This window comes from Notothenia rossii (assembly GCF_949606895.1).
Source record: "Notothenia rossii genome assembly, chromosome: 1".
In the NCBI taxonomy this organism is placed as follows: domain Eukaryota; kingdom Metazoa; phylum Chordata; class Actinopteri; order Perciformes; family Nototheniidae; genus Notothenia; species Notothenia rossii.
This window is the reverse complement of record NC_136912.1, coordinates 96,897,836-96,922,672: the sequence shown is the minus strand read 5'-3', so window position 1 is coordinate 96,922,672 and position 24,837 is coordinate 96,897,836. Positions and strand designations below refer to the sequence as shown.

The following is a 24,837-nucleotide window of genomic DNA, read 5'->3' as shown; positions in this document are numbered from 1 at the left end:
TAAAGCGTTGTGTATCTGCAGGTAGAAGCTGTACGCCCCCCCGCCCCCCCCATCACGCTGCCTCCCGACACACTTTATTTATAACAAGGCTGTGATTTACGGCAGTGTGAAGGCCCTGAACGCCCCGTCGTCCCTCAGCAGGATCAAGGCTGACAGAGCGTCGCTTCCTCATTTTATCATCTCCTCCAGAACATGGCCACCATAAATCATCCGTCTGATGACAGGCGGGGGGGGGGGGGGGGGGAGGACGTCTCTATTGGACAGGAGAGAGGGGGGGGGGGGGGGGGCAGGGGGCCAAGCCTGGTGATAAGATACAAGAACAGAATGTGAAATTAAATATTGTACATTGAGACAGTAGCATGGTTCATCGGGGTGCCGACTGAGATGAGAGCTAACGTTCACTCTCCTCCCTGTTCACCCATTATCAAAGAAAGAGGCTCGACGTCAAACTCACTTTCAACTATTTTTACATCTCAAGATAAAATAGGAGCTCATTTACGAACAATACATCCTCATTAAAACTCTGCGTTACATTAATAGGATACCTGCAGCTACACACCCGCAGCTACACACCCGCAGCTACTGCAGCTACACACCGGCAGCTACACACGCCTGCAGCTACTGCAGCTACACGCTGAGTGTTTGTGCGTGTGTGTGTGTGTGTGTGTGTGTGTGTGTGTGTGTGTGTGTGTGTGTGTGTTTGTGAGAGTGAATCTATGACCTTCATCTTTCCACTGTGCTGTTAACAGGAGCAGGAAGAGAGAATGAACACACACACCACTACTGTTTATCACTGTATGCGCGCGCGCAAATCAATTATACATATAGTGTTTACTGGTATATAAAGCACATCAAATAACACATGTTTTACACTTTAATCAGAAATACCTTCCTCTCAGGTGTTGACAAGATATGTGTGTGTGTGTGTGTGTGTGTGTGTGTGTGTGTGTGTGTGTGTGTGTGTGTGTGTGTGTGTGTGTGTGTGTGTGTGTGTGTGTGTGTGTGTGTGTGTGTGTGTGTGTGTGTGTGTCAGATATGGTCACGGTCATCAGCACAAGAACAACACACTCTCTTCATTTGTTTGAGCAATAACTTCCTGCGGGAGATGGATGTGTGTTTGTGCTCAGCAGCTGCTCCATCACACCCTGAGCGGCATTATCATTCAGCGCATGGAGCGTGTGTGTGTGTGTGTGTGTGTGTGTGTGTGTGTGTGTGTGTGTGTGTGTGTGTGTGTGTGTGTGTGTGTGTGTGTGGTCTGGGTTAGCAGGTTCAGCGTGGCTAATTTAGACAGAGACCCTAACCCACCTCACACTCCTCAGAAGGGCCACAGACACTGGAGGCCTTTCTCCGTCAAGTTAGTGTGTGTGTGTGTGTGTGTGTGTGTGTGTGTGTCTGTGTGTGTGTGTGTGTGTGTGTGTGTGTGTGTGTGTGTGTGTGTGTGTGTGTGTGTGTGTGTGTGTGTGTGTGTGTGTGTGTGTGTGTGTGTGTGTGTGTGTGTGTGTGTGTGTGTGTGTGTGTGTGTGTGTGTATAGGGGCTAACTCAACAACAGATCAAGGTAAAGAGAGGGGTTATGGAGCGTCCGTCATCACGTGATCTCACATGTTTAGGCTACTCAGCAGCCTGATGCCTGATGTCCTCACACAGGCTGTAAAGAGTCTCAGTGGGGCTGGAGTTCTGTTGATGTTCTGCTGGTGTTCTGCTGGTGTTCTGCTGCTGTTCTGCTGGAGTTCTGTTGATGTTCTGCTGGAGTTCTGCTGGTGTTCTGCTGGTGTTCTGCTGATGTTCTGCTGGAGTTCTGTTGATGTTCTGCTGATGTTCTGCTGGTGTTCTGCTGGTGTTCTGCTGCTGTTCTGCTGGAGTTCTGTTGATGTTCTGCTGCTGTTCTGCTGGAGTTCTGCTGGTGTTCTGCTGGAGTTCTGCTGATGTTCTGCTGGTGTTCTGCTGGAGTTCTGCTGGTGTTCTGCTGGTGTTCTGCTGGAGTTCTGCTGGTGTTCTGCTGCTGTTCTGCTGGAGTTCTGCTGGTGTTCTGCTGGAGTTCTGCTGGTGTTCTGCTGGAGTTCTGTTGATGTTCTGCTGGAGTTCTGTTGATGTTCTGCTGGAGTTCTGTTGATGTTCTGCTGGTGTTCTGCTGGAGTTCTGCTGGTGTTCTGCTGGAGTTCTGCTGGAGTTCTGCTGGAGTTCTGCTGGTGTTCTGCTGGTGTTCTGCTGGAGTTCTGCTGGTGTTCTGCTGGAGTTCTGCTGGTGTTCTGCTGGAGTTCTGCTGGTGTTCTGCTGGAGTTCTGTTGATGTTCTGCTGGAGTTCTGCTGGAGTTCTGCTGGAGTTCTGCTGGTGTTCTGCTGGTGTTCTGCTGGAGTTCTGCTGGAGTTCTGCTGGTGTTCTGCTGGAGTTCTGCTGGTGTTCTGCTGGAGTTCTGCTGGTGTTCTGCTGCTGTTCTGCTGGTGTTCTGCTGCTGTTCTGCTGGTGTTCTGCTGGAGTTCTGCTGGTGTTCTGCTGGAGTTCTGCTGGAGTTCTGTTGATGTTCTGCTGGTGTTCTGCTGCTGTTCTGTTGATGTTCTGCTGGAGTTCTGCTGGAGTTCTGCTGGTGTTCTGCTGCTGTTCTGTTGATGTTCTGCTGGTGTTCTGCTGGAGTTCTGCTGGACGTCTCCACAGCAGAACACCAGCCTGACCCAAGAGGAGCTGTCGCTAAGGGCAACCTGCTGATGTTTCTGTTCTGGTGAAACGGGGCGAGCATCAGACGGAGACGCAGGACCTCTTTGGATGTGGTTCAAACACGACTATCAAGAGACAGCAACAGGACAGAGAGAGACAGGGACAGGCCAGAGAGAGACAGGGACAGGCCAGAGAGAGACAGGGACAGCCCAGAGAGAGACAGGGACAGGCCAGAGAGAGACAGGGACAGGCCAGAGAGAGACAGGGACAGGCCAGAGAGAGACAGCAACAGGCCAGAGAGAGACAGCGACAGGCCAGAGAGAGACAGCGACAGGCCAGAGAGAGACAGGGACAGGCCAGAGAGAGACAGGGACAGGCCAGAGAGAGACAGCAACAGGCCAGAGAGAGACAGCAACAGGACAGAGAGAGACAGGGACAGGCCAGAGAGAGACAGCAACAGGCCAGAGAGAGACAGCAACAGGACAGAGAGAGACAGGGACAGGCCAGAGAGAGACAGGGACAGGCCAGAGAGAGACAGGGACAGGCCAGAGAGAGACAGGGACAGGCCAGAGAGAGACAGCAACAGGCCAGAGAGAGACAGGGACAGGCCAGAGAGAGACAGGGACAGGCCAGAGAGAGACAGGGACAGGCCAGAGAGAGACAGCAACAGGCCAGAGAGAGACAGCAACAGGACAGAGAGAGACAGGGACAGGCCAGAGAGAGACAGGGACAGGCCAGAGAGAGACAGCAACAGGCCAGAGAGAGACAGCAACAGGCCAGAGAGAGACAGGGACAGGACAGAGAGAGACAGGGACAGGCCAGAGAGAGACAGGGACAGGCCAGAGAGAGACAGGGACAGGCCAGAGAGAGACAGCAACAGGCCAGAGAGAGACAGGGACAAGACAGAGAGAGACAGCAACAGGCCAGAGAGAGACAGGGACAGGCCAGAGAGAGACAGGGACAGGCCAGAGAGAGACAGCAACAGGCCAGAGAGAGACAGCAACAGGCCAGAGAGAGACAGGGACAGGACAGAGAGAGACAGGGACAGGCCAGAGAGAGACAGGGACAGGCCAGAGAGAGACAGGGACAGGCCAGAGAGAGACAGCAACAGGCCAGAGAGAGACAGGGACAGGCCAGAGAGAGACAGGGACAGGCCAGAGAGAGACAGCAACAGGCCAGAGAGAGACAGCAACAGGCCAGAGAGAGACAGGGACAGGACAGAGAGAGACAGGGACAGGCCAGAGAGAGACAGGGACAGGCCAGAGAGAGACAGGGACAGGCCAGAGAGAGACAGCAACAGGCCAGAGAGAGACAGGGACAAGACAGAGAGAGACAGCAACAGGCCAGAGAGAGACAGCAACAGGCCAGAGAGAGACAGCAACAGGCCAGAGAGAGACAGGGACAGGCCAGAGAGATACAGGGACAGGCCAGAGAGAGACAGGGACAGGCCAGAGAGAGACAGGGACAGGCCAGAGAGAGACAGGGGCAGGCCAGAGAGAGACAGGGACAGGCCAGAGAGAGACAGCAACAGGCCAGAGAGAGACAGGGACAGGCCAGAGAGAGACAGGGACAGGCCAGAGAGATACAGGGACAGGCCAGAGAGAGACAGGGACAGGCCAGAGAGAGACAGGGACAGGCCAGAGAGAGACAGGGACAGGCCAGAGAGAGACAGCAACAGGCCAGAGAGAGAGAGGGACAGGCCAGAGAGAGACAGCATCAGGCCAGAGAGAGACAGGGACAGGCCAGAGAGAGACAGCATCAGGCCAGAGAGAGACAGGGACAGGCCAGAGAGAGACAGCATCAGGCCAGAGAGAGACAGCAACAGGCCAGAGAGAGACAGCAACAGGCCAGAGAGAGACAGGGACAGGCCAGAGAGAGACAGCAACAGGCCAGAGAGAGACAGGGACAGGCCAGAGAGAGACAGCATCAGGCCAGAGAGAGACAGGGACAGGCCAGAGAGAGACAGGGACAGGCCAGAGAGAGACAGCATCAGGCCAGAGAGAGACAGGGACAGGCCAGAGAGAGACAGCATCAGGCCAGAGAGAGACAGCAACAGGCCAGAGAGAGACAGCAACAGGCCAGAGAGAGACAGCAACAGGCCAGAGAGAGACAGCGACAGGCCAGAGAGAGACAGCATCAGGCCAGAGAGAGACAGCATCAGGCCAGAGAGAGACAGCAACAGGCCAGAGAGAGACAGCATCAGGCCAGAGAGAGACAGCAACAGGCCAGAGAGAGACAGCAACAGGCCAGAGAGAGACAGCATCAGGCCAGAGAGAGACAGCAACAGGCCAGAGAGAGACAGCATCAGGCCAGAGAGAGACAGCATCAGGCCAGAGAGAGACAGCAACAGGCCAGAGAGAGACAGGGACAGGCCAGAGAGAGACAGCAACAGGCCAGAGAGAGACAGGGACAGGCCAGAGAGAGACAGCAACAGGCCAGAGAGAGACAGGGACAGGCCAGAGAGAGACAGGGACAGGCCAGAGAGAGACAGCAACAGGCCAGAGAGAGACAGCAACAGGCCAGAGAGAGACAGCAACAGGCCAGAGAGAGACAGGGACAGGCCAGAGAGATACAGGGACAGGCCAGAGAGAGACAGGGACAGGCCAGAGAGAGACAGCAACAGGCCAGAGAGAGACAGCAACAGGCCAGAGAGAGACAGCAACAGGCCAGAGAGAGACAGCAACAGGCCAGAGAGAGACAGCATCAGGCCAGAGAGAGACAGCAACAGGCCAGAGCGAGACAGGGACAGGCCAGAGAGAGACAGGGACAGGCCAGAGAGAGACAGCATCAGGCCAGAGAGAGACAGCAACAGGCCAGAGAGAGACAGCATCAGGCCAGAGAGAGACAGCAACAGGCCAGAGAGAGACAGCAACAGGCCAGAGAGAGACAGGGACAGGCCAGAGAGAGACAGGGACAGGACAGAGAGAGACAGCATCAGGCCAGAGAGAGACAGCAACAGGCCAGAGAGAGACAGGGACAGGCCAGAGAGAGACAGCAACAGGCCAGAGAGAGACAGGGACAGCACATGAGTGCAGAGACCCACAAACACATCTCTAAATCTGCGTCTCCTCTTAAACACGGAGGAGGGGCTCCTGCATGTCTGAGCTCGGGCCATTGTCTGGTGATGAGACGTGAGGACAGCCCTGTGGGTCCTAACGAGGCCGAGAGGGACGGTGCTGACAGGAGACGCTGAAGCTGAGAGGAGACACTGAGAGGAGACACTGAGAGGAGACACTGAAGCTGAGAGGAGACACTGAGAGGAGACACTGAGAGGAGACACTGAAGCTGAGAGGAGACACTGAGAGGAGACACTGAGAGGAGACAACAGGAGACAACAGGAGACGACAGGAGACGCTGAGAGGAGACACTGAGAGGAGACACTGAGAGGAGACACTGAGAGGAGACGCTGAAGCTGAGAGGAGACACTGAGAGGAGACACTGAGAGGAGACACTGAGAGGAGACACTGAGAGGAGACAACAGGAGACGCTACAGAGGAGCCTCACTGATCCTCAGAGATTTAGAAGACGCCCTCGTTGTCAGGGAGTGTCTGTGTTTGTTCAGACGGAGTCCAGAACAAATGTCCTTACGGGGACGGTAAAGTATCTGGTGTGGTAAGAAGAGTTGTCCCGCTGGTTTGATGGGGCTGCGGTCCTCTGACTCTGAGAGTCTGAACTGAGTGCCTGCGCTCCAGCAGCATGGAAACATGGCTGTTGTTGTTGTTGTTGTTGTTGTTGTTGACAGCTTTAGTGTCTCCTCAGGTTAGCTGTTGTTGGCGGTTGATAAGGTGTCTTCCTGTTTCCCCCCCTTGTTTACCTCAGGCCTCATGAGAGATGATACGTGTCTTGCTTCAGCCCAGTCTCCCGGCATGTCGTGTTGGAGTCACGAAATCAATGTAATCTCTTGATTCGTGTTCACCAACACCATTTCCCCTTTTCCTCGTGTCACGCAGAACGATTTAAAAAGTATTTCTATTGGTCGTGTGTTTCGTGTCTGCAGCACGTCTTTCTGTAAGGTCGGGTCTTGGAACACCGGAAGCTGTGGGGTTCATAAAAACATGTTCACTCAACATCTCACCCTGAGCCTATCGTTTATTTTAGATTATATAATGTCAGAGTTGTTTTGCCGTCCGTGAGGAAAAGAGACGGCTCAGAGCCTCAGAGTGCTGACATCTGTATTTTTGTATTCTCTTTTTCTTTCTAATTAGTTTTTCTTTACATTGTTTTTTAAATCGTTCTGTGTGACAGGACAGACATGGTTTCATGTTGTGACTATAACACGACATGCCGTGAGACTGGGTTGTAGGGTTTGGGTTTATAGATCTAATGAGGCATCCCATGAAGCATTGCATGAAGTCTGTTGACCAATCAGAGGCTGTTGTTGGAGCTGCATGGGACAGGGGGCTGCATGGGATGGGATAGGGGGCCGCATGGGACAGGGGGCTGCATGGGATGGGACAGGGGGCTGCATGGGACAGGGGGCCGCATGGGACAGGGGGCTGCATGGGATGGGACAGGGTGCTGCATGGGAAAGGGGGCCGCATGGGAAAGGGGGCCGCATGGGACAGGGGGCCGCATGGGACAGAGGGCTGCATGGGACAGGGGGCCGCATGGGACAGGGGGCCGCATGGGACAGGGGGCTGCATGGGACAGGGGGCCTCATGGGACAGGGGGCTGCATGGGACACGGGGCCGCATGGGACAGGGGGCTGCATGGGACAGGGGGCTGCATGGGAATAAAGCGGTTGATAACTCACTGTATTGAGTGGTCTGTGGTCGCCTCATACCCACAGACAGGAGAGAAGCAGCAGGTGAGGTCACGTGACCGCAGTGACACAGAAGAGCTGAACGTGGGATCAAAGTGTTGAGGTGTCTCCAAGCAGGAAGTGGCATTTTCCCAGTCCACCTGAACGCACCTTTCTTCCACAGAGCACAGACTGGAGGGACGTCTTCCTCCAGCAGCGTTTCCTCAGGCCTCCCAACGCTCTCCAGATCCCCCCCCCCCCCCACCCCGCAGGCTTCGAGCCTCCTTTGTGCTTCAGATGTGGTTCTGTTTCCTGCAGCCATTTAGACATAAACATGGGGGCTCTCTTCTGTCCCCCCCCCCCCCTCCCCATCCTCAGATTCAGAGGGGGGGGGGGGGGTGACGTTAAATCACAAGACTCCTTTTGTTTCGCCAAGTTGGAACGAGGCCTTTCCAAACCAGTGGCATGACAAATAAAATGTGCAAAAATGTCAAATATTTCTCGGTCGATATTAAATGTCTTGAGGTTTCCTGATTGACGGCCTTGTAAAGCCTGGAAGGAGCCAGAGGGTTTCTGTCCTCGTTGGTACCGCAGAACCTCTCTGTTGTTTCATTAATCTTTTAAATACAAGCGGAGACTCTAACCCTCAACACGATTGGTCGCTGTCAGCTCCAGAAAAGCAACCTTCCTCCATTCAGGAGAAACTGCAGGCTTCACTGGCGTGATAGGTGAATGGGCCAGTTCGTAGGGAAGCCGACCTGCAGTGACTTTATCATCAACCAGTTTGTGGCCTTTTAGTCGAGAAAGGCCTCCAGTCTCCTCCACGCACCTTTTATCTTTGAAATGCTGCAAACGACTTGCCTTTGGAGTTATCTCTCTGGAATGAGTGAGTATAAATAAAGCTGCAGTCTGTTTATGAGTAGGAGAGGAATCTTTACTGATAGTTCCTCTCAATGAAACAATCCCTCCATTTGACCTGATGCTCGTCTGGAGTGCAGTCTGCAGATTCAATTACAACCATCAACAGACCTGTCTGTCTGTCTGTCTGTCTGTCTGTCTGTCTGTCTGTCTGTGTGTCTGTGTGTCTGTGTGTGCGTCTGTCTGTCTGTCTGTCTGTCTGTCTGTCTGTCTGTCTGTCTGTCTGTCTGTCTGTCTGTCTGTCTGTCTGTCTGTCTGTCTGTCTGTCTGTCTGTCTGTCTGTGTGTGTGTGTGTGTGTGTGTGTGTTCCCTCAGACAGACCATGTGGCCTTGGGTCAGTGTTTGACCTTCCTCTGGTTTCCAGAGCTTTTATTAGAGTCTGTTTCCGTGGACTTGTGGCTTCAGAGGAACGTCCGTCAGCGCTGAAACGACCCGGAGAACCTGAACACACCCTGCCCGCCGCCACGTTAACATTCCTCGGCATGGCACGCTTTCCCCGGGCACAACATGTTGCTGCAGTAACGCCTGCCAAACAGCGGGTCAGACGTCTGTGTGTAAAGCTCCTGGAGCTGAGGGCAAAACATGTCATTAGAAACACATCGAGCTGCAGATAGACCCAGCAGGAAGGGAGCGAAGCAGAGAGGGCGGGACAGAGAGAGGAGGGGGAGATCAGGGGGAAAGTCCCAAGAGAAACGGCTGGGAGACGAGGAAGTGGAAGGTGTTGGGTGACAGGCAGGACACATTACATGTTGTAGGGGAAATAGTGAATGTCCTCTCCCAACATGAGAGCAACATGCTAACAAAGGTATCAGCTGTAGCTGTGAACATGACAGGATGTGTGATTACCTAGAAGAGCATCAGGACTGTTTGAGGCATATGATAGCTATGTGATTAACATGATGATTCAGCCTCTATGGAGAGAGACATATGACAAGCATGCTCATTTCTGACGTGGAGCTAATCTGAAGTAAACATTGAATACTGCTTTCTATTCCTCCATCTAGTGACTGTGTAACTCCCTCTCTTGGATATCAGCATGTGAAGGACACTGTTCAGGAACTAGCTGATGCTCTGTGTGTCACTGTGAGACAGACAGGATGCAGTTTAAATGCTGCTGGATGTGAGAGTGCGTCAGTGGAAACCACGAACCAGCGGTCCCGCCCTGAAGGGGGAGATCAGGAAAACCCGGGAAGCGGAGGACGCTTTATCAGGAGCTGAAGATAAAACATCATGAGACTGGAAGTGGTGCCTCCACTACGGACACTTTGAACACACCCAGTGCGTCCTGCTGGCTCTCTGTGAGGGAGGGGGATCAGAGGGGTCGTATTGACATTCTGTACAAAGTGTAAAGTCCACTGAGACAAATGTAACATGTGTGATATATTGTCCTATATAAATAATACACAGTGAGCGGCCGCTGAACTCCACCATGAACCTCAGTCATTAATTGTTGGTGTGTGTGTGTGTGTGTGTGTGTGTGTGTGTGTGTGTGTGTGTGTGTGTGTGTGTGTGTGTGTGTGTGTGTGTGTGTGTGTGTGTGTGTGTGTGTGTGTGAGAGAAGCTGGAAACATGGCACGGTGTATGGGGTTGTGATGAAGAGATGCTCAGAGTGAAACGTTTTATAAAAAGCCAGATGAACAAAGACTCCCCACCAACGTCAACAGTCCACAAACACATCCTCAGACGGCAGGAAGCGGCTGTTTACTCACTGATGATGTTTTATACATTTCAAAATACAAACGTGTGAAGTGACGGGTCGCTGTGTGTGTGTGTGTGTGTGTGTGTGTGTGTGTGTGTGTGTGTGTGTGTGTGTGTGTGTGTGTGTGTGTGTGTGTGTGTGTGTGTGTGTGTGTGTGTGTGTGTGTGTGTGTGTGTGTGTGTGTGTGTGTGTGTGTGAACAGGAAACATCTGAGCTCTATTGAAATACATGAAACACTGTATTAACAATGATTAACACACACAGTCAGGCACAACCGCTGTAAGTCATATGAAAACATTCGATACAGAACATGGTGGGAGTACGGAAGCCTGTGAGGACCAATGCAGTGAAAAAGAAGGAGTAATATTTCTGAGATTGAAGTCGTACCTTTATGAAACAAGTTGGATACCCACGGAGAACGATAAGGGGCCTCACGTGAGAAGACAATAATGTAAGAATTTTGACTGTCATTTCATTTCATATCTGAAACAGTGTTTTTGACATGTGGCCCTAAGTCTGGATATAGATATCTGTGATCAAAGAGAAGTGTATCATGAAACTGCAATATTCTCCTATCATTTATGTGATTAAAAATGTGACAAAAATAAACTCACTTCAATAAATTAGCTCCATCCAAAAAAGGGGGAGAAATTTGAGCCGGAATTTCTTAAATGTTACCCCCTACTCTGGCTCTACAGCGGCCCTGACCCCCTGACCCCCTGACCCTGACACACAGCACTCTGGATGGTCCTTTGGTCCCGGCTACACGGAGGCCTACGGGTGCAAACACTGCAGCGTCAGAAAGGATGCAGATATAAAAACACATGAAGAAACATCTTAATTGTCGGCCTCCGTGCGATTAACAGAACAGAAACATACCTCTAGCACCAGAAGGCAACTTCATCTGAAGTGATTAGGAAAGGTACAGTTGTAACGTTTTCTAACAGATTGTGACTGCAAACAGAGACCTGGCGGCTTCACACAGCCTTCACACAACCTTCACACAGCCTTCACACAACCTTCTCACAACCTTCACACAGCCTTCACACAACCTTCACACAACCTTCACACAGCCTTCACACAACCTTCACACAGCCTTCACACAACCTTCTCACAACCTTCACACAGCCATCACACAACCTTCACACAGCCTTCACACAGCCTTCACACAACCTTCTCACAACCTTCACACAGCCATCACACAACCTTCACACAACCTTCACACAACCTTCACACAGCCTTCACACAGCCATCACACAACCTTCACACAACCTTCACACAACCTTTACACAACCTTCACACAGCCTTCTCACAACCTTCACACAACTTTCACACAACCTTCACACAGCCATCACACAACCTTCACACAGCCATCACACAACCTTCACACAACCTTCTCACAACCTTCACACAGCCATCACACAACCTTCACACAACCTTCTCACAACCTTCACACAACCTTCACACAGCCATCACACAACCTTCACACAACCTTCACACAACCTTCACACAGCCATCACACAACCTTCACACAACCTTCACACAACCTTCACACAGCCATCACACAACCTTCACACAACCATCACATAACCTTCACACAACCTTCACACAGCCATCACACAACCATCACATAACCTTCTCACAGCCATCACACAGCCATCACACAGCCATCACACAACCTTCACACAACCTTCACACAACCATCACATAACCTTCTCACAGCCATCACACAGCCATCACACAGCCATCACACAACCTTCTCACAACCATCACACAACCATCACATAACCTTCTCACAGCCATCACACAACCTTCTCACAGCCATCACACAACCTTCACACAACCATCACATAACCTTCTCACAGCCATCACACAGCCATCACACAGCCATCACACAACCTTCTCACAACCATCACACAACCTTCACACAGCCATCACACAACCTTCTCACAACCATCACACAACCTTCACACAGCCATCACACAGCCATCACACAACCTTCTCACAACCATCACACAACCTTCACACAGCCATCACACAGCCATCACACAACCTTCTCACAACCATCACACAACCATCACACAACCTTCACACAACCTTCTCACAACCTTCTCAAAGCAACTCGTGAATTTTCTTTTGAAGGTCCTCGTGGATCTGGAGAGGATAAGGAACACTGATGAATATTACACTGCTCTGTTTCAGACTCTGCAGCCGGCCTGTTTTAATACTCTTATTTAGAAACACTCGGGCAGCACCGTGCCTCTGAGGTTATATAGAACCTGAGAGCAGGTGCTAACACATGGAGGGAGAGTTCAGGTAAACGATAAAGGTGTCTCCCAGTGATGTCACACAGTAACAGAGGTCCGTCTGGAGCTCCTTGCCTCTCCCGTGAGTCCCCTCGGTTAGAAGCTCCAGGTGATGTGATCAGACGAGCAGACACAGCGTCTCTGCAGGAAACCATATCCAAACAGTCGGAGAGAAATGATGTTTCTGTTTAACTCAAACGTCTTCCACATTCTGCGCGTTAGCAACATGTGTGCTATCGCTGCATCTGTGTTTCCAGCATGTGGAGGGGTCGGCATCAGCCCTCCGTCCCCCCGTGCACGTCCTCCATGTGGGGAGGGGTCGGCATCAGCCCTCCGTCCCCCCGTGCACGTCCTCCATGTGGGGAGGGGTCAGCCCTCCGTCTCCATGTGGGGAGGGGTCAGCCCTCCGTCTCCCCGTGCACGTTCTCCATGTGGGGAGGGGTCAGCCCTCCGTCTCCCCGTGCACGTTCTCCATGTGCACCTTGAGGTAGTCGTTCCTGGTGAACTTCTTGTGGCACTGCTGGCACTCTGCCATGGGCCGGTTGGGGTTGTGAGTGAGTTTGTGTCGACTCAGCATCTTCTTCAGGCTGAAGGACAGGTCGCACACCTGGAGGACACACAGGGGACACACAGAGGACACACAGGGGACACAAAGAGGACACACAGAGGACACACAGAGGACACACAGAGGAGAGACAGAGGAGAGACAGAGGACACACAGAGGACACACAGGGGACACACAAAGGACACACAGAAAACACACAGAGGACACACAGAGGAGAGACAGAGGAGAGACAGAGGACACACAGAGGACACACAGAGGAGAGACAGAGGAGAGACAGAGGAGAGACAGGGGACACACAGAGGACACACAGAGGAGAGACAAAGGACACACAGAGGACACACAGAGGAGAGACAGAGGACACACAGAGGACACACAGAGGACACACAGAGGAGAGACAAAGGACACACAGAGGACACACAGAGGACACACAGAGGAGAGACAAAGGACACACAGAGGAGAGACAAAGGACACACAGAGGACACACAGAGGACACACAGAGGACACACAGAGGAGAGACAAAGGACACACAGAGGACACACAGAGGACACACAGAGGACACAATGAGGAGAGACAAAGGACACACAGAGGACACACAGAGGAGAGACAGAGGAGAGACAGAGGACATCGTTAGAATTAAACACGCATTAATGCACATGTGTCAAACCCAAGGCCCGGGGGCCAAATCAGGCCCGTGGTGGATTTAATTTTGGCCCTCAGGATCATTTCTAATTCCTATTAGATCCGGCCCTCCGGTATATTGCTCTCACACCTTCTCTCCATCCTGAGGGTCTCCTCAGCTCAGAGCCTGAGCCCAAACATTGATGACCTTGCACCCAAGATGAGATGCCAAGTATCTGAGCTAGCATCACAGAGCAGCACACTGACTTTACATGTTTCCTTCTGCACTTTCTCTCTCTCGACAACAGGGCATGTTTGGTTTCTCTTTGAGGGAAATAGTTTTGTTGAAGCTGTTGTTGGCCTGTGGGAAATGTACTCATAAGAACTGACTCTGGAGAAGCTGCAGATAGAGCCATGAGAACTGACTCTGGAGAAGCTGCAGATAGAGCCATAAGAACTGACTCTGGAGAAGCTGCAGATAGAGCCATAAGAACTGACTCTGGAGAAGCTGCAGATAGAGCCATAAGAACTGACTCTGGAGAAGCTGCAGATAGAGCCATAAGAAATGACTCTGGAGAAGCTGCAGATAGAGCCATAAGAACTGACTCTGGAGAAGCTGCAGATAGAGCCATAAGAACTGACTCTGGAGAAGCTGCAGATAGAGCCATAAGAAATGACTCTGGAGAAGCTGCAGATAGAGCCATAAGAACTGACTCTGGAGAAGCTGCAGATAGAGCCATGAGAAATGACTCTGGAGAAGCTGCAGATAGAGCCATAAGAAATGACTCTGGAGAAGCTGCAGATAGAGCCATAAGAACTGACTCTGGAGAAGCTGCAGATAGAGCCATAAGAAATGACTCTGGAGAAGCTGCAGATAGAGCCATAAGAACTGACTCTGGAGAAGCTGCAGATAGAGCCATGAGAAATGACTCTGGAGAAGCTGCAGATAGAGCCATGAGAAATGACTCTGGAGAAGCTGCAGATAGAGCCATGAGAACTGACTCTGGAGAAGCTGCAGATAGAGCCATAAGAACTGACTCTGGAGAAGCTGCAGATAGAGCCATGAGAAATGACTCTGGAGAAGCTGCAGATAGAGCCATGAGAACTGACTCTGGAGAAGCTGCAGATAGAGCCATAAGAACTGACTCTGGAGAAGCTGCAGATAGAGCCATGAGAAATGACTCTGGAGAAGCTGCAGATAGAGCCATAAGAACTGACTCTGGAGAAGCTGCAGATAGAGCCATAAGAACTGACTCTGGAGAAGCTGCAGATAGAGCCATAAGAACTGACTCTGGAGAAGCTGCAGATAGAGCCATAAGAACTGACTCTGGAGAAGCTGCAGATAGAGCCATAAGAACTGACTCTGGAGAAGCTGCAGATAGAGCCATGAGAAATGAATGAACTGATTATTTAATGTTTAATGTTGTTTTTATAGACAATCATTGAAGCTTTGTTAGTTCCAGGTTTAATATGTGCAATAAGTTCATTTCAATAAGTTCTGAAATAAACATTGAACCAGTCCGGCCCTCGACTAGTACTCATTTTTTTATTTTGGCCCACTGAGTATTTGAGTTGGACCCCCTGCAGAGAGGGGGTGTTAATACCTGAGCTGACCCCAAAGCGAGTGAACAGCCCAAGCACTGAAGTCCTTTTTGAATCCATTGTTTTGTTTGTATTACTTATATTTTGGCGGACAGTCATGCAAGATTTGGGACTACATTTCCCATAATGCTTTGGGTGTGCTTCTTGATTTGAACACTGTGGGTTGGAACACATTTTAAAGAGGCCCTGTTCATCGCTCTGTGGTGCTCCCTCTCCTGTAGTGTTCTCTAGTATTAGTGCCTGGAAAGGGTCAGAGTGTGTTCTCTCTCTCTGAGTTTCAGAGTGTGTTCTCTCTCTCTCTGAGTTTCAGAGTGTGTTCTCTCTCTCTGAGTTTCAGAGTGTGTTCTCTCTCTCTGAGTTTCAGAGTGTGTTCTCTCTCTCTCTGAGTTTCAGAGTGTGTTCTCTCTCTCTCTGAGTTTCAGAGTTTGTTCTCTCTCTCTGAGTTTCAGAGTGTGTTCTCTCTCTCTCTGAGTTTCAGAGTGTGTTCTCTCTCTCTCTGAGTTTCAGAGTGTGTTCTCTCTCTCTGAGTTTCAGAGTGTGTTCTCTCTCTCTCTGAGTTTCAGAGTGTGTTCTCTCTCTCTCTGAGTTTCAGAGTGTGTTCGCTCTCTCTGAGTTTCAGAGTGTGTTCTCTCTCTCTCTGAGTTTCAGAGTGTGTTCTCTCTCTCTGAGTTTCAGAGTGTGTTCTCTCTCTCTCTGAGTTTCAGAGTGTGTTCTCTCTCTCTCTGAGTTTCAGAGTGTGTTCTCTCTCTCTGAGTTTCAGAGTGTGTTCTCTCTCTCTCTGAGTTTGAGAGTGTGTTCTCTCTCTCTCTGAGTTTCAGAGTGTGTTCTCTCTCTCTGAGTTTCAGAGTGGGTTCTCTCTCTCTCTGAGTTTCAGAGTGTGTTCTCTCTCTCTGAGTTTCAGAGTGTGCTCTCTCTCTCTCTGAGTTTCAGAGTGTGTTCTCTCTCTCTGAGTTTCAGAGTGTGTTCTCTCTCTCTGAGTTTCAGAGTGTGTTCTCTCTCTCTCTCTCTGAGTTTCAGAGTGTGTTCTCTCTCTCTGAGTTTCAGAGTGTGTTCTCTCTCTGAGTTTCAGAGTGTGCTCTCTCTCTCTCTGAGTTTCAGAGTGTGTTCTCTCTCTCTCTGAGTTTCAGAGTGTGTTCTCTCTCTGAGTTTCAGAGTGTGCTCTCTCTCTCTCTGAGTTTCAGAGTGTGTTCTCTCTCTCTCTGAGTTTCAGAGTGTGTTCTCTCTCTCTGAGTTTCAGAGTGTGTTCTCTCTCTCTGAGTTTCAGAGTGTGTTCTCTCTCTCTGAGTTTCAGAGTGTGTTCTCTCTCTCTGAGTTTCAGAGTTTGTTCTCTCTCTCTCTGAGTTTCAGAGTGTGTTCTCTCTCTCTGAGTTTCAGAGTGTGCTCTCTCTCTCTCTGAGTTTCAGAGTGTGTTCTCTCTCTCTCTGAGTTTCAGAGTGTGTTCTCTCTCTCTGAGTTTCAGAGTGTGTTCTCTCTCTCTGAGTTTCAGAGTGTGTTCTCTCTCTCTGAGTTTCAGAGTGTGTTCTCTCTCTCTCTGAGTTTCAGAGTGTGTTCTCTCTCTCTCTGAGTTTCAGAGTGTGTTCTCTCTCTCTCTGAGTTTCAGAGTGTGCTCTCTCTCTCTCTCTGAGTTTCAGAGTGTGTTCTCTCTCTCTCTGAGTTTCAGAGTGTGTTCTCTCTCTCTCTGAGTTTCAGAGTGTGTTCTCTCTCTCTCTGAGTTTCAGAGTGTGTTCTCTCTCTCTGAGTTTCAGAGTGTGTTCTCTCTCTCTCTGAGTTTCAGAGTGTGTTCTCTCTCTCTGAGTTTCAGAGTGTGTTCTCTCTCTCTGAGTTTCAGAGTGTGCTCTCTCTCTCTGAGTTTCAGAGTGTGTTCTCTCTCTCTCTGAGTTTCAGAGTGTGTTCTCTCTCTCTCTGAGTTTCAGAGTGTGTTCTCTCTCTCTCTGAGTTTCAGAGTGTGTTCTCTCTCTCTGAGTTTCAGAGTGTGTTCTCTCTCTCTCTGAGTTTCAGAGTGTGTTCTCTCTCTCTGAGTTTCAGAGTGTGTTCTCTCTCTCTCTGAGTTTCAGAGTGTGTTCTCTCTCTCTCTGAGTTTCAGAGTGTGTTCTCTCTCTCTCTGAGTTTCAGAGTGTGTTCTCTCTCTCTCTGAGTTTCAGAGTGTGCTCTCTCTCTCTCTGAGTTTCAGAGTGTGTTCTCTCTCTCTCTGAGTTTCAGAGTGTGTTCTCTCTCTCTGAGTTTCAGAGTGTGTTCTCTCTCTCTCTGAGTTTCAGAGTGTGTTCTCTCTCTCTGAGTTTCAGAGTGTGTTCTCTCTCTCTCTGAGTTTCAGAGTGTGTTCTCTCTCTCTGAGTTTCAGAGTGTGCTCTCTCTCTCTCTGAGTTTCAGAGTGTGTTCTCTCTCTCTCTGAGTTTCAGAGTGTGTTCTCTCTCTCTGAGTTTCAGAGTGTGTTCTCTCTCTCTGAGTTTGAGAGTGTGTTCTCTCTCTCTGAGTTTCAGAGTGTGTTCTCTCTCTCTGAGTTTCAGAGTGTGTTCTCTCTCTCTCTGAGTTTCAGAGTGTGTTCTCTCTCTCTCTGAGTTTCAGAGTGTGTTCTCTCTCTCTCTGAGTTTCAGAGTGTGTTCTCTCTCTCTCTGAGTTTCAGAGTGTGTTCTCTCTCTCTCTGAGTTTCAGAGTGTGTTCTCTCTCTCTCTGAGTTTCAGAGTGTGTTCTCTCTCTCTGAGTTTCAGAGTGTGTTCTCTCTCTCTCTGAGTTTCAGAGTGTGTTCTCTCTCTCTCTGAGTTTCAGAGTGTGTTCTCTCTCTCTGAGTTTCAGAGTGTGCTCTCTCTCTCTCTGAGTTTCAGAGTGTGTTCTCTCTCTCTGAGTTTCAGAGTGTGTTCGCTCTCTCTCTGAGTTTCAGAGTGTGTTCGCTCTCTCTCTGAGTTTCAGAGTGTGTTCGCTCTCTCTCTGAGTTTCAGAGTGTGTTCTCTCTCTCTGAGTTTCAGAGTGTGCTCTCTCTCTCTCTGAGTTTCAGAGTGTGTTCTCTCTCTCTCTGAGTTTCAGAGTGTGTTCTCTCTCTCTCTGAGTTTCAGAGTGTGTTCTCTCTCTCTCTGAGTTTCAGAGTGTGTTCTCTCTCTCTGAGTTTCAGAGTGTGCTCTCTCTCTCTCTGAGTTTCAGAGTGTGTTCTCTCTCTCTCTGAGTTTCAGAGTGTGTTCTCTCTCTCTGAGTTTCAGAGTGTGTTCTCTCTCTCTCTGAGTTTCAGAGTGTGTTCTCTCTCTCTCTGAGTTTCAGAGTGTGTTCTCTCTCTCTGAGTTTCAGAGTGTGTTCTCTCTCTCTGAGTTTCAGAGTGTGTTCTCTCTCTCTGAGTTTCAGAGTGTGTTCTCTCTCTCTGAGTTTCAGAGTGTGTATGATATGGAGTGTGTTCTCTCCAGAGTTGAAGCTCTGCTGCCGTTGACCACGTTCTGCAGGATGATCACAGCTGGAGGATTAGTAAATCAGACGCGGTGGACCTTGGTGACAGATCCCTCTCTTCCTCCAGCAGAGAGGGAATGCATGCAGCTTAACATCCATCATAAATAAACCATTTCAAACGGAACAAGCGACTCCATCGTCCTCCATCAATCATCATAATCCCACTCTCTAAGAGTCTCTAACTCTGTGAGACGTCTCTGCAGTGAGCGGCAGATCACACACAGCGTGCATCTGAGCCTGCGTGTTAGGGTCTTTAGTTTGAACACAGTCCTGATCAGAAGTGTTGAGGTCTCTGTTGTTTCATGATGTGCTCTGTGGGTCTTCAGTTTGAACAAAGTCCTGATCAGAAGTGTTGAGGTCTCTGTTGTTTCATGACGTGCTCTGTGGGTCTTCAGTTTGAACAAAGTCCTGATCAGAAGTGTTGAGGTCTCTGTTGTTTCATGACGTGCTCTGTGGGTCTTCAGTTTGAACACAGTCCTGATCAGAAGTGTTGAGGTCTCTGTTGTTTCATGACGTGCTCTGTGGGTCTTTAGTTTGAACACAGTCCTGATCAGAAGTGTTGAGGTCTCTGTTGTTTCATGACGTGCTCTGTGGGTCTTCAGTTTGAACACAGTCCTGATCAGAAGTGTTGAGGTCTCTGTTGTTTCATGACGTGCTCTGTGGGTCTTCAGTTTGAACAAAGTCCTGATCAGAAGTGTTGAGGTCTCTGTTGTTTCATGACGTGCTCTGTGGGTCTTCAGTTTGAACACAGTCCTGATCAGAAGTGTTGAGGTCCCTGTTGTTTCATGACTTGCTCTGTGGGTCTTTAGTTTGAACACAGTCCTGATCAGAAGTGCTGAGGTCCCTGTTGTTTCATGACGTGCTCTGTGGGTCTTTAGTTTGAACACAGTCCTGATCAGAAGTGTTGAGGTCTCTGTTGTTTCATGACGTGCTCTGTGGGTCTTTAGTTTGAACACAGTCCTGATCAGAAGTGTTGAGGTCTCTGTTGTTTCATGACGTGCTCTGTGGGTCTTTAGTTTGAACACAGTCCTGATCAGAAGTGTTGAGGTCTCTGTTGTTTCATGACGTGCTCTGTGGGTCTTTAGTTTGAACACAGTCCTGATCAGAAGTGTTGAGGTCTCTGTTGTTTCATGACGTGCTCTGTGGGTCTTTAGTTTGAACACAGTCCTGATCAGAAGTGTTGAGGTCTCTGTTGTTTCATGACGTGCTCTGTGGGTCTTCAGTTTGAACACAGTCCTGATCAGAAGTGTTGAGGTCCCTGTTGTTTCATGACGTGCTCTGTGGGTCTTTAGTTTGAACACAGTCCTGATCAGAAGTGTTGAGGTCTCTGTTGTTTCATGACGTGCTCTGTGGGTCTTTAGTTTGAACACAGTCCTGATCAGAAGTGTTGAGGTCTCTGTTGTTTCATGACGTGCTCTGTGGGTCTTTAGTTTGAACACAGTCCTGATCAGAAGTGTTGAGGTCTCTGTTGTTTCATGACGTGCTCTGTGGGTCTTTAGTTTGAACACAGTCCTGATCAGAAGTGTTGAGGTCTCTGTTGTTTCATGACGTGCTCTGTGGGTCTTTAGTTTGAACACAGTCCTGATCAGAAGTGTTGAGGTCTCTGTTGTTTCATGACGTGCTCTGTGGGTCTTTAGTTTGAACACAGTCCTGATCAGAAGTGTTGAGGTCTCTGTTGTTTGATGACGTGCTCTGTGGGTCTTTAGTTTGAACACAGTCCTGATCAGAAGTGTTGAGGTCTCTGTTGTTTCATGACGTGCTCTGTGGGTCTTCAGTTTGAACACAGTCCTGATCAGAAGTGTTGAGGTCCCTGTTGTTTCATGACGTGCTCTGTGGGTCTTCAGTTTGAACACAGTCCTGATCAGAAGTGTTGAGGTCCCTGTTGTTTCATGACGTGCTCTGTGGGTCTTCAGTTTGAACACAGTCCTGATCAGAAGTGTTGAGGTCCCTGTTGTTTCATGACATGCTCTGTGGGTCTTTAGTTTGAACACAGTCCTGATCAGAAGTGTTGAGGTCTCTGTTGTTTCATGACGTGCTCTGTGGGTCTTTAGTTTTAACACAGTCCTGATCAGAAGTGTTGAGGTCTCTGTTGTTTCATGACGTGCTCTGTGGGTCTTTAGTTTGAACACAGTCCTGATCAGAAGTGTTGAGGTCTCTGTTGTTTCATGACGTGCTCTGTGGGTCTTCAGTTTGAACACAGTCCTGATCAGAAGTGTTGAGGTCTCTGTTGTTTCATGACGTGCTCTGTGGGTCTTTAGTTTTAACACAGTCCTGATCAGAAGTGTTGAGGTCTCTGTTGTTTCATGACGTGCTCTGTGGGTCTTTAGTTTGAACACAGTCCTGATCAGAAGTGTTGAGGTCTCTGTTGTTTCATGACGTGCTCTGTGGGTCTTCAGTTTGAACACAGTCCTGATCAGAAGTGTTGAGGTCTCTGTTGTTTCATGACGTGCTCTGTGGGTCTTTAGTTTGAACACAGTCCTGATCAGAAGTGTTGAGGTCTCTGTTGTTTGATGACGTGCTCTGTGGGTCTTTAGTTTGAACACAGTCCTGATCAGAAGTGTTGAGGTCTCTGTTGTTTCATGACGTGCTCTGTGGGTCTTCAGTTTGAACACAGTCCTGATCAGAAGTGTTGAGGTCCCTGTTGTTTCATGACGTGCTCTGTGGGTCTTCAGTTTGAACACAGTCCTGATCAGAAGTGTTGAGGTCCCTGTTGTTTCATGACGTGCTCTGTGGGTCTTCAGTTTGAACACAGTCCTGATCAGAAGTGTTGAGGTCCCTGTTGTTTCATGACATGCTCTGTGGGTCTTTAGTTTGAACACAGTCCTGATCAGAAGTGTTGAGGTCTCTGTTGTTTCATGACGTGCTCTGTGGGTCTTCAGTTTGAACACAGTCCTGATCAGAAGTGTTGAGGTCTCTGTTGTTTCATGACGTGCTCTGTGGGTCTTTAGTTTTAACACAGTCCTGATCAGAAGTGTTGAGGTCTCTGTTGTTTCATGACGTGCTCTGTGGGTCTTTAGTTTGAACACAGTCCTGATCAGAAGTGCTGAGGTCCCTGTTGTTTCATGACGTGCTCTGTGGGTCTTTAGTTTGAACACAGTCCTGATCAGAAGTGTTGAGGTCTCTGTTGTTTCATGACGTGCTCTGTGGGTCTTCAGTTTGAACACAGTCCTGATCAGAAGTGTTGAGGTCTCTGTTGTTTCATGACGTGCTCTGTGGGTCTTTAGTTTTAACACAGTCCTGATCAGAAGTGTTGAGGTCTCTGTTGTTTCATGACGTGCTCTGTGGGTCTTTAGTTTGAACACAGTCCTGATCAGAAGTGTTGAGGTCTCTGTTGTTTCATGACGTGCTCTGTGGGTCTTTAGTTTGAACACAGTCCTGATCAGAAGTGTTGAGGTCTCTGTTGTTTCATGACGTGCTCTGTGGGTCTTTAGTTTGAACACAGTCCTGATCAGAAGTGTTGAGGTCTCTGTTGTTTCATGACGTGCTCTTTGGGTCTTTAGTTTGAACACAGTCCTGATCAGAAGTGTTGAGGTCTCTGTTGTTTCATGACATGCTCTGTGGGTCTTTAGTTTGAACACAGTCCTGATCAGAAGTGCTGAGGTCCCTGTTGTTTCCTTACGTGCTCTGTGGGTCTTTAGTTTGAACACAGTCCTGATCAGAAGTGTTGAGGTCTCTGTTGTTTCCTTACGTGCTCTGTGGGTCTTTAGTTTGAACACAGTCCTGATCAGAAGTGTTGAGGTCTCTGTTGTTTCATGACATGCTCTGTGGGTCTTTAGTTTGAACACAGTCCTGATCAGAAGTGCTGAGGTCCCTGTTGTTTCCTTACGTGCTCTGTGGGTCTTTAGTTTGAACACAGTCCTGATCAGAAGTGTTGAGGTGTCTGTTGTTTCATGACATGCTCTGTGGGTCTTTAGTTTGAACACAGTCCTGATCAGAAGTGTTGAGGTCTCTGTTGTTTCATGACGTGCTCTGTGGGTCTTTAGTTTGAACACAGTCCTGATCAGAAGTGCTGAGGTCCCTGTTGTTTCCTTACGTGCTCTGTGGGTCTTTAGTTTGAACACAGTCCTGATCAGAAGTGTTGAGGTCTCTGTTGTTTCATGACGTGCTCTGTGGGTCTTTAGTTTGAACACAGTCCTGATCAGAAGTGTTGAGGTCTCTGTTGTTTCATGACGTGCTCTGTGGGTCTTTAGTTTGAACACAGTCCTGATCAGAAGTGTTGAGGTCTCTGTTGTTTCATGACGTGCTCTGTGGGTCGGCTGGGTTCATGAGGCGGTGCTCTCCACGAGGCTCTGGACGTGATGCGGCTACAGAAGAAGATTAGGGCCATGCAGACAGAGAGGGTGATGGCCTCACACGCAGAGCGCAGTGACATGTGAGCAATTGGAGTGGGGGGGGAGGGGGTTGTCCGGTGCCTTGCTCAAGGGCACCACGGCAGTGTGACAGCGTTTTGTTAGATATGAGCAAAGGTGACATTTTATTTTTGAATGATTTCCAAGAAAAAAGTCAGAATTTTGACAAAAAGTTACAAAAAAAAGCCAGAATTCCAAGAAAAAAAAGTTTTACACAATTTTATACAAAAAGTCAGAATTCCAGAACTCTCCTCTCCCCTCCTCCTCCCCTCCTCTCTTCCTCTCCCCCTCTCCTCTCCTCCCCTTTCCTCCTCCTCTCCTCCTCTCCTCCTCTCCCCTCTCCTCCTCCTCCCCCTCCTGGCAGATGCTCCTGGTGCTCCTCCTGTTACGACAGATAATGGAAACTGTTCCTCTCGTCTCTCCTCCTCCCCTCCCCTCCTCCTCCCCTCTCCTCCTCCTCTCCTCCTCCTCTCCTCCTCTCGTCTCTCCTCTCCTCCCCCCTCCTCTCCTCTCCTCTCTTCCCCTCCTGTCTCCTCTCCTCCTCTCTCCTCTCCCCCTCCTCTCCTCCCCTCCTGTTTCTTCTCCTCCTCCCCCTCCTCCCCCTCTTCCCTCTCCTCCCCTCCTGTCTCCTCTCCTCCTCCCCTCCTGTCTCCTCCCCTCCTCTCTCCTCTCCCCCTCCTCTCCTCCCCTCCTGTCTCTTCTCCTCCTCCCCCTCCTCCCCCTCCTCCCTCTCCTCCCCTCCTGTCTCCTCTCCTCCTCCCCTCTCCTCCTCTCCCCCTCTCCTCCCCCCTCCTCTCCTCTCCTCTCCTCCCCTCCTGTCTCCTCTCCTCCTCCTCTCCTCCTCCCCCTCCTCTCCTCTCCTCTCCTCCCCTCCTGTCTCCTCTCCTCCTCCCCTCTCCTCCTCTCCCCCTCTCCTCCTCCTCCTCTCCTCTCCTCTCCTCCTCCTCTCCTCCTCCCCCTCCTCTCCCCCTCTCCTCCCCCTCGTCTCTATAATCCTGGAACCCATTCCCACATGTTGTCTCTGTTCCCTGTCAGAGTTCAGCGGAGCGTTTCGTGCAGAGAGCGGTGAGCAGAGAGAGCTTCGATGCTCTGAGACTCTGAGACTCTGCAGCTGAGTCGGGGTCTGCGGTCTGAAGCCGACTCGGATCAGGTTCTGCTTTGGGTCTGAGGCGATGCTGCAGATTTAGAGATTATCGAGTGTTAACGCTGAGAGACGGATTGGACGTGAAGTCATAGATGTTCTTCCAAGAATTAGGAGAGGTTCAGATTCCAGAGTCACGATGTCAGAGCGTCTCCACGGTGTCTCTGGAACAAAGTGTCAGAATCTCCAGAGGTTCAACGGAGCTAATGTTTGAGCCTTTGTGATGTGGAATGTATTGTGGTTTTTCCTCTGGATACTACAGTTCCCAGAATGCTTTGGGTTGAGCTTCTTCATTTGTTCTCTGTGCGTTAAAACATTTTCAAACAGACCCTGCTGATCTTTTGACTGAGTTATAACTCGAAGAAGAAGTCCTTCAGTCACCACGGTGCTTCAGAGCAGCCGTGCACCTGCAGCTTCTCCCTCAACAGCTGTCATTACAAACATCTGGTGAATAATGATTATCTCTCACAACAAAACATGTAGCTCTTCTTAAAGATCTGCCATAAGACAGAGCACTTCTAACAGACACTGGATCTCCAGTTCCCCCTCTGAGAGCAGCTCCACAGAAACATAAGCAGAGAGTCATTTCTCCCTCTGATCCTCTCAAAGTGTTTACGTGAGATCCGTCTGCCTCTAGAGGAACAAGATCTCTATCTCTATCTCCCCCTCCTCCCAAATACCACATCTGGCCTCCTGCCATCAAGAGCAACAAAAACATGTGCAGGAACCACAGAGAGGCTGTTAGGAGGTACAGTGAGTCGAGGGTTAACAGCTGATGGGACAGTAGAGGGTTAACAGCTGATGGGACAGTAGAGGGTTAA

The 24,837-nt window shown here is 49.8% G+C and overlaps 1 protein-coding gene across 1 annotated transcript in view; it reads right to left on the bottom strand.

Annotated features, from left to right (window-relative positions):
- Positions 1-10,228: 10,228 nt before the first annotated feature.
- The window catches only part of prdm5 (PR domain containing 5), a gene marked incomplete at its 5' end in the record, with an annotated part of 48,872 nt that continues 34,263 nt past the window's right edge, over positions 10,229-24,837 (bottom strand). The window contains 2 exons of the mRNA XM_079651192.1: positions 10,229-11,578; positions 11,931-12,922. Coding sequence (XP_079507318.1) covers positions 12,758-12,922 — 165 coding nt within the window. The 3' untranslated portion in view covers positions 10,229-11,578; positions 11,931-12,757. The remainder of the gene's footprint in view (positions 11,579-11,930; positions 12,923-24,837) is intronic.